The following is a 10,066-nucleotide window of genomic DNA, read 5'->3' on the forward strand; positions in this document are numbered from 1 at the left end:
ATTTATTTTATTTTATTTATTTTTTTGGAGACAGTATTGCTTTGTCGCACTCTGTAGAGTGCTGTAGTGTCACAGCTCACAGCAAAATCAGACTCTTGGGCTCAAGCCATCCTCTTGCCTTAGCCTCCCAAGTAGCTGGGACGATAGGTGCCTGCCACACCACCCAGCTATTTTTAGAGATGGGTCTTGCCCCTGTGAGCTCAGGCGATCCACTTGCCTTAGCCTCCCAGAGTGCTGGGATTACAGGCCTGAGCTGCTTCGCCTGGCCTGATTCACCCTTTAAAGTGTACAACTGAATGGCCTTGGCATGTTCAGAGTTATGCATTTATCACCATCTAATGCCAGGACATTTTCATCGCCCCCAAAGAAACCCCCCTTGCCCATTCATAAGCAGTCATCCCCCATTCTCTGTCTGGTAAACACCAATCTTCTTTTGTCCCTGTGAATTTACCTATTCTGGACATTTTACAAACATGACATTATCCAATATGTGACTTGTATGTCTGGCTGACTTCACTTAGTGTAACGTTTTCATGATTCAACCCTGGCTCAGCAATACGTGTCTAGATCTGCCACATTTGGCTTCCCCAGTCGTGATTTCTGAGGATTTTGAGGCCAACTCAGCAGAAAAGAGAGCTGTGCCCGTGGATGTGCCAAGGTGCTGAGGGAGAGAGCACTGCAGGGCTCCCCACGTGCCCCCAATTTCCACCTTGCTAGTAGAAGAGCAAGTGGTTTACTCAAAACTACTGTCCAGCACGATTCCAGATGTCTAACGACTTCATAAAAATGTAGACTTGAAGAAGAATGGTACCTAATAGTTAGAATGTTTTCCAAGAAATGTTCAGATACATGCAGGATCCTAAGAAATTGCTTTCTTGCTTTAAAAAAAAAAGCTATCGATGTCACTCACAGCCTTTCTAAAACTATTTTTACAAAATAGTCCAGGGACTTCTGAACACCGGGAGACATTTTCAAAAGGCCAAAGAACAACGCTGAGAAAGCCACACTGACAGAGAGACCACAGTGGGAGTGGAGGGCAGGGGAGAGAGTTGAAAACATTCCCCCACTGTCTGCCTTGTCTTTTCACTTTCTTGATGAAGTTTTTTGCAGCAAAAAGCCTTCAATTTTTATGAAGTCTAAATTCTCTATTATTTTCCTTCTCTTCTTTCTTTTCTTTTCTTTCTTTCTTTCTTTCTTTCCCTCCCTCCCTTCCTTCCTTCTCTCCTTCCTTCCTTCCTTCTTCTTCTTTCTCTCTGTCTCTGTCTCTCTCTCTCTCTTTCTCAGAATCTCAAGCTATCGCCCTGGGTACAGCACCCTGGACTCACAGCTCACAGCAATCTCCAACTCAGAGCTCACTCCTGTAATCCTAGCACTCTGGGAGACCGAGGCAGGTGGATCGCGCCTGCCAGGCCTCTCTTATTATTTCTTTTGTCAGTTGTGCTTTTCTGAGCACCTGTGGCTCAAGCAAGGCACCAGCCACATACACCTGAGGTGGCGGGTTCTAATCCAGCCCGAGCCCGCCAAACAACAATGACAGCTGCAACCAAAAAATAGCGGGTTGTTGTGGCCATGCCTGTAGTACCAGCTACTTGGGAGGCAATTCTCCTTGAGCCCAGGAGTTGGAGGTTGCTGTGAGCTGTGATGCCACAGCACTCTACCCAGGGTGACAGCTTTAGGCTCTGTCTCAAAAAAAAAAAAAAAAAAAGAACATGGAGATTTACTCCTATGTTTTCTTTAAGTGTTCACAGTTTTATTGCTTACATTTAGGACTTTGATTTGGGGAAATGGGTATGGTGTGAGATAGAAATCTAACTTTATTCTTTTGCACATGGATAGTTGTTATAGAATTTATTGTTGAAAAGACTCCTCTTTTACCCGTGTAATTGTCTTGGCAAGCTTGTGAAGATCTTTTGAGCCTAAATAAGAGTTTATTCTAATTTCTCAGTTCTGTTCCTTTGGCCTGTAAGTCTACCTTTGTGACTGGGCATACTAGTTAGTAAGTAATTAAGTGACCAGGAACTCTGATGCAAACTTTCCAGATGTGATGAATGATTAAGTTCTTCTAAAAACATTAAGTGAATTAAGATAAATTGCTTTGAGTTCTAAAATAGTCACGAGATCTTGAGCTGTGGTATATTCGAGGGAGAAATAACTGGCCTAGTTCGCGTGCTACATTAGTTAGGACCCTTCCCACGGGTCCCTTACGGATGGACACTCTTAAATTTTTATCATTATTCGTAAAGAGGAGGACGGAGTTTCCACCCACATCCGTAGTGGGAAAATCCTGCAGCAGCTAAAATTCCTGGCCCCTCTTCCAGAATGCAATTAACAAATAGCGTCTGTATTATTTGGGATACTGTGGGATAGAAGCGCGGTCTGGAGGCTCTCGCCCGGTCGCGAGCCTCGGACGTGGAGATCGCCAAGGTCGGGTTTGCGCGCGTGGCCCCCTGAGGATCGCCAAGGTGAGGTTTGCGAGCGTGGCGGGTAAAGCGCTCTGTATCTGTATCTCTCGGCTGCTCTGCGGGCGGGTCTGGCAATCTGGTTTGATGTGAGTCTGATGGCAGGATCCGAGCCCCGAGGCAGCGTCTGAGCCCCCAGGCCTCGCGCGCTGGGACTCCTATCTTCTGCTATCTGTGGCGGGTAGACAGAGTGCCGCTGGGACTCCGGCCGGAGCAGCGCTGTAAAGGCGGCGCGACGCGCACAGGTGGCGCCTGGTCGGGCCGGGTAGGCGAGGCTGGGTGTGGTGGGGACAGGCGTGGTCCGAGCAGGTCCACCCCCCACCCCGCCTAGGCTCGGCCCGCGGGCTAGCTGGCTGGCTGCACACTGCCAGGGGACCCGGGGCGCGACGCATACCGTGGAGGACCAGGAGGCCGGCGCAGGGCTCAGGGCGCGCGCAACGGGACCCAGCCCCAGCGACTTTCTTGGAGATCGCCACCCCACGGCGCGGCGATGGCCTATTTGTGGAGAGAAATCCTCCTGGAGACCCTTCTAGGTAACCTGAGGTCACCCTTGCTGCGAGCTCGCGGGGGCCAACTCCCCAGGCTGGCTCCCCAGGCTGAGCTCAGGGAGGGAGAAAAGGGCAGTCAGTGCCCAGAATAAAGATGCTTATCGTCCCCGGGAACTTTTGGTATTGAGGAGAATAAAGGAGAGACCTGGATTGAAGTTCCGAAGCCGAGGAGTTTGCGAGGCTCCTGTAGGAGACGATGTCTTCCAAATTCCCACGCAACCCTGGGTTTGAGCCCAAGGGACGCAAATCCCGTCAGCCTTAAACACGTGTGGCTAGTGCCACCTTCACTCCTCCTCTCCACGTGGCCTTTCAGTTTAACACAATTCAGTAGTGAACTTTAACTTGCAGAAGGAAAAGGCGCCCATATTCCCCAGGGGTTCAGGTGAGCACCGGCAGCTGCTGCCCTGGTCCTTGCCGGCTGCGCGCTTGGCATGTGGGGAAACGATCCGACCCGCGTGTGATGCGCTCACTTAGCGGGGTCACCTCAAGTCCCCTGGGAGCTGTAGGATTGAAATCAGAGTTCCCAGACAAACGTGTGGGAAATTGCTCGCTACCCCGCAGTTCGTTATGAAACCAGTATTCCCTGTGGCCTGGGCGGGGCGCCTTCTGAGAACTTGATGTTCTGGGAGCTGGGAATCCTCCAGGAGGGTTCAGACTATTTTTCCATCCCAGTGTTCTGAGCTGGAAGATGTGAAGAGCCTGGCTCTAGGCACTGCCAGGTCGTCCGTGTATGTGACGTCATTTAACCCGTCCAGCCACTCTGGCAGGTGGATTAAGGAAGGGAGAATGAAGTCTCATGGGAGGAAGTTGGTGGTGAGATGGGGTATCCAGGAGCCAGACGCTTGGATTTAAAGTTTACTCTGCCATTTGGTTCTTGTGCGACTTTAGACAATTACTTCACTTTCTGGGTCTCTGGGTGTTGTTTGTCTGTCTGCTGTTTGGTTCTTGTTTGGTTCGTTTATTTTTGCATTTATAAAAGGGGAATAGAAAGATTACCTACCTCCTAGGACATGGGTCTGTATGAGGAATAGGAGAGGGGATCTGAATTAACACTTAGCACGGAGAACACCAGTCCGTGGTTAAGTGTCCGTTACTGTTAATTAATATTGCACCAGATTACGCACGGGTCCCTGGCAAAGGTGCAGCTGATGTCAGATCTGGGCAGCCACTAACCACGATCACGGCTGCCTCCTAAGAGCTGCGCCGAAAACGGTCTGCTAAAAAAAGTGATAGATGTTTGTCCAACTAAAGTGCTTCTGGATGGGATCTGGGGTGGATGGGGGGGGGGGTCCTGCTGTTTCTTGTTCTTTTTGATTTTCATGATATTTCTCATTATTTAAGGGTCAGCTTAGGTAAGAAAATTTTATCAATCTGTGTCTCCCCAGGAAGCTGAATTCAACTCAGATGGTCCAGATGAGTAGGATTTAATAAAGGGAACCACCTGCCGTCACATGGACATGGTTAAAAGAACAGATACAGGGTGCTGAGGGACTTAGAGCGGGAGGAGGGAGGAATTCTGTGACTGGAACCCAGATAAGGCCAGAGTCAGGAAGGAGAGGAGTGGAGGGGCAGGGGTCTTGGTAGACACAATGTCAAAGTTAACTTTTTCTTTTTATATGTTTTTTTTTTTTTTGTAGGGTATGTTTCTTCGTCTCTCTACCATGGCCTGGGACCAATGGTCTATTACTTCCCTCTGCAAACACTAAAACTCACGGGATTTGAAGGTTTAGCTATGGCCTATCTTTCTCCAGTATTCCTAACAATTAGTCCTTTCTGGAAATTGGTTAACAAGAAATGGATGCTGACCCTGCTACGGATAATCACTGTTGGTAAGATTTAAGAGTGTTTAAGATATATATATACATATATATCTTATACATATCTTATACATATATATATCTCATACATATATATCTTTCATATATATATATATTTTTTTCTTTTTTTTGAGACGGAGCCTCAAGCTATCCCCCTGGGTAGAGTGCCATGGCATCATGCTCACAGCAACCTCCAACTCCTGGGCTCAAGCGAGTCTCCTGCCTCAGCCTCCCAAGTAGCTGGGACCACAGGCACCCGCCACAACGCCTGGCCATTTTTTGGTTGCAGCCATCATTGTTGTTTGGCGGGCCGGGGCTGGGGATTCGAACCCGCCACCTTAGGTGTATGAGGCTGGCGCCTTAGCTGCTTGAGGCACAGGCGCCGAGCTATATATATATATTTTAAGTTAAAAAGTTAAGTGAAATCATGTAGACTGTTCTTAAGTGATTGAATTTTTAATTCACAGATTTCTTTTCTTTTTATTATAGGTAAGATAGAGTATTCCTTATCCAAAATGCTTGGGACCAGAAATGTTTCGATTTTTGTTTTTTTGTGTGCTTTATGTTTTGGAAGATTTGCATTCTGACTACACATAGAGCATCCCCAATCCCATAATCTAAAATTTGAAATGATCCAATGAACAGTCCTCTGAGTGTCATGTCAAGAAGTTTTAGATTTTGAATTCTTGGATTTGAAAGACTAGACTGAGAGCCAAAATGTTTTGTGTTCCTAAGGTTTTGGCTGGAAAGGCCTTAGAAAGTCACTGAAATCACCAGGTGTGGTGCTCACGCTTGTAATCCCAGCACTAGAGAGGCTGAGGACAGTGGATTGCCTGAGTTTAGGAATTCGAGACCAGCCTGAGCCAGAGTAAGACCTTATCTCTAAAAATAGCCAGGGGTTGTGGCAGGCACCTGTAGTCCCAGCTACTCGGAGGCTGAGGCAAGAGGATCGCTTGAGCCTAAGAGTTTGAGGTTGCTGTGAGCTGTGATGCCATGGAGCTCTACCTAGGTCGACAAGTGAGACTTTGTCTCAAAAAAAAAAAAAATCACTGAAATGCGGAAGGGAAAGCTATCTTGGTGAAAGGGTCAGCTCTCCAATACACAGTGTTCTTCCCCCCATTCTTCTTTCTAACTATGGCACAAAACTCAGAAGCCATTAAAAAAGATCATTAAATAATACAGCATAAGAAATATGAAAATTATACATGAAAAACAATATAGTGAGCAGTCAAACATCAAACTAGGAAAAATATTTGCAACTTTTTTATTTTATATTTTTTGCAACTTTTTAGTTAAAGGGTTAATTTCCTTAGTATTTAGTGTCTATAAACCAATAATTAAGAAAAAGACCAACAACTCAACAGAAAAGGTGGCAAAAGATACGACCAGTTCAACAGAAAAGAAATACGGTTGGTTTTCAAAAATATAATCAAATGTGTAGATTACAAATTATACAAATACCCATATACAGGGTGGCCATAAAGTTCATGTGCAATTTAAAATAGTGTGCAATGTAAAATTGAAGATGAACTTGATGGCCACTCTGTATTTATCTACAGCTGGACAAATGGATCAACAAAGAACGAAGTCTGGCCATGCTGTTGGAAGGTTGGGAAAACAGATACTCACTGGTGGGAATGTCAGTTGACACAGCTTTTATGGAGAGTAATTTAGCAGATTTATCAAAATTACAAATATAATACATACCCTTTCACCCAGAAATTCCACTTCTAGAGATATATCCCCCAGATAGCCTCACATACAGTCATGCATTGCATAATTGTGTTTTTCTCAAAAAAGGATGATATACAATGGTGGTTGGAGCAACAGGCTGTATTATATAGCCCAGGTATATAGTAGGCTAATCTAGGGTTTGTGTAAGTACGTTATACAATGTTTGCACAACAACGAACTTGCCTAAAGATGCATTTCTCAGAACATAGCCCCATCATTAAGCAACACATGAGTATATACGTAAAATGGTAAAAACTTATTTAATCATTGCAACTGCATAAACTATAACAAGGTCTGAAACAACCTAAATGTCATTTCTAAGAGATAAGTTAAATAAATAGCAGTGATGAAACTTGAGGTGCTATAGAATATTATGCAGCTATCAAAAAGAGTAAGGATGTTTAATGAAGCAGAGTGTTCTTCAAAATATATTCAGTGAAAAATAATGATTCATGTGAATACACTGTTAACATTTGGGTAAAAGAGTTTGAATGAAAATATATTTACCATTTGATTGAACATTTGTTATGCACCTCTAAAAGGATTTAAAGAAACTTGATAGCATTTTAGTTGCCTTTAGGTTGGAGAATGGGGGAACTAATGCTAGATATGGAGGTGAAATTTATCCTCATATATGGCTTTTGTACCTTTTAAATTCTGAATTTGAATAGGGCGGCACCTGTAGCTCAGTGAGTAGGGTGCTGGCCCCATATACTGAGGGTGGCGGGTTTGAACCCGGCCCTGGCCAAACCGCAACAAAAAAATAGCGGGGCCATTGTGGTGAATGCCTGTAGTCCCAGCTACTCGGGAGGCTGAGGCAAGAGAATCGCCTAAGCCCAGGAGCTGGAGGTTGCTGTGAGCTGTGTGACGCTGCCGTGGCACTCTACTGAGGGCAATAAAGTGAGACTCTGTCTCTAAAAAAAAAAAAAAAAAAATTCTGAATTTGAATATATTTCAAAAAAATAAAAAAATTACTAACACAAAGGATCAAGAATTTTCATGTTAATAAATGCTGAGAAACCTTAGAGCACTGCTGGTGATAAGAAAGTAAGAAGAAAAGGTCTCAGAGAATAGATTTAAAAAGCAAAACCCAGCAGGGGCTATCACTCATGCCTGTAATCCAAGCACCTTGGGAGGCCAAGGTGGGTAGATCACCTGAGCTCAGGACTTTGAGACCAGCCTGAGCTAGAGCAAGATCTCAAGACCTCATCTTTAAAAATAGCCGGGTGTAGCGGCATAGTTCCAGCTACTTGGGAGGCTGAGGCAAGTGAATCACTTGAGCCCAAGAGTTTGAGGGTGTTGTGAGCTGTAACACCACAGCACTCTACGGAGGGTGACAAAGAGACACCCAAAATGAAATGAAATGAAGTGAAATAATCATAAAATGGAAGCAAAACCATCAGACTCTAGTCTGGTTGAACCTATAGCAGGTGACCCTGGATTTCTTGTACCTCTTCTATGACTCTTTGGTTTCTCTGAGTTTTCCAAGTGGCATTCGTTCATGAACTGTGTGTGCCTTATATTTCTTCTGTCTGGAAACAGTCATTTGACATTTTCAGAACAGTGACAGGAATCACTGAGAAATTGCTATTTGCTCTCCTGAAGAAGGCAGAACACTGTGAGTGAAACCAGCTCTGTGGCTCCTCAGAACACTGCAGAGCTCTTGTTTCTAAAACAGCACAGGCTCGAAAAGAATCATGCTAAGCACTCCTGGAAACGCGCCCTTTGCATATGTAGTGATCATAGAAATTTAAAGACATAGCCAATGACCATGCAATATTCAGTTCCAGAAATAACAGAAATGAGGCTTTCTACCCTGAGTGGAGTACAGTTTCACAGTAACTGAATATAACTGCTACCTGGAGTGGAGTACATAGTAATAATTATAACTGCTGCCCTGAGACGAGTATATAGTAACAGCTATACAGGTGAAATGCCTATATGCCTCTGGCCAAAAAAGCCGATTGAGAGAGAGCAGTGAAAAGACTTTGTGCAGGCATACTTGTAAGAAACTGAGGCAGAATCTCATGTGGCCAAGTTGGTTGTGAGCCTAACATGACCAAGGCTTTGGCTGGAATAGCATTGTAAGAAACTGAGGCAGAATCTCATGTGGTCAGGTTAGTTGTTAGCAAGCTTTACGTTATATGGCCAATAAAAAAGTCCTTTGGAAAACTGGTCAGATACCCATCAGTAACCTTTCCTGATCTGTGATAAGTAACAAAGGTCACTTGCTGATGGGTCTGGGAATGAAAATGTGCTCGGGGACCTCAAGAGAAGAGGAATTTATCCAATGCATACGGGTAGTTAATGGCACAGATGAAACTTGGACTCGTGAAAGGCTTTTGAGAAGACCAGCCTGAAAATTCCTTATGAAAGTTTCCAGCAAAACCCCCCTGACTTAAGGCCTACATGGGAGCAGAGGTTTGCACAGGAATTCCTGTATGCCCAAGAAGTTTCTTTATGCCTTGTTTAAAGATCCAAAGTAACAGCCTCCAAATGTCAAGGTCAGCAAGGGCAGGTATTCAATCTACCTTGTTCCTCTGTAGCCTTAGGCATCATCAGATAAGAACAAAGAAGTAATGGCTAACAACATGTTCTCCAGTAAGTTATGTTAAATTGGGTTATGGTGAAAGGGTTATGTCAAAAGGTGTATGTTGAGTGGATTATTGGAAGCTAATCACGAGGTAGTCACATGATGCTTAAATGGATCAATGAGGTCATTACTATATTGTGCGCTTGTACAAAATTCCCTATATAAACAACCACAAATAAAGAAGCTCGCCATTTTGCCTGAGCAAGCAGATGGTCACCTTTATTTCAAACACAACTTCAATAAGCGTGCTTATTCTCTGCGACATAGCTTTTCTGCGAGACCCATACACCATAGGGCAACAGAGCTACCCTGAGTGGAATATGTAGTTACTGAATATAACTGCTGCCCAGAGTGGAGTAGATAGTTACTAATGATAACTGCTGCCCAGAGTGGAGTATATAGTAACTGCTGCCCTGAGTGGAGTACATACTAACTGATTGTAACTGATACCCAGAGTGGAGTATGAACTAACTGATTATAACTGCCCCCCTGAGCAGAGCAAATACTGACTGATTACAACTACTGCCCTGAGTGGAGCACATACTAACTGATTGTAACTGACACCCAGAGTGGAGTACGAACTAACTGATTATAACTGCCCCCCTGAGCAGAGCACATACTGACTGATTATAACTACTGCCCTGAGTGGAGCACATACTGACTGATTATAACTACTGCTCTGAGTGGAGCACATACTAACTGATTATAACTGCCCTGAGTGGAGCACATACTAACTGATTATAACTGCCCTGAGTGTAGCACATGCTAACTGACTATAACTGCCCTGAGTGGAGCACATACTGACTGATTATAACTACTGCCCTGAGTGGAGCACATACTAACTGACTATAACTGCCCTGATTGGAGCACAGACTAACTGATTGTAACTACTGCCCTGAGTGGAGCACATACTAA

At 44.5% G+C, this 10,066-nt stretch overlaps 1 protein-coding gene across 1 annotated transcript in view; it reads left to right on the forward strand.

Moving 5' to 3' along the window:
* Positions 1 to 2,949: 2,949 nt before the first annotated feature.
* CWH43 (cell wall biogenesis 43 C-terminal homolog) overlaps positions 2,950 to 10,066 on the forward strand; it is a 65,673-nt gene continuing 58,556 nt past the window's right edge. Inside the window, exons 1-2 of the mRNA XM_003794597.1 lie at positions 2,950 to 2,992; positions 4,645 to 4,836. Coding sequence (XP_003794645.1) covers positions 2,950 to 2,992; positions 4,645 to 4,836 — 235 coding nt within the window. The remainder of the gene's footprint in view (positions 2,993 to 4,644; positions 4,837 to 10,066) is intronic.

Source organism: Otolemur garnettii, unplaced genomic scaffold (genome assembly GCF_000181295.1).
Source record: "Otolemur garnettii isolate 467f Iridium unplaced genomic scaffold, OtoGar3 scaffold00083, whole genome shotgun sequence".
Classification (NCBI taxonomy): Eukaryota; Metazoa; Chordata; class Mammalia; order Primates; family Galagidae; genus Otolemur; species Otolemur garnettii.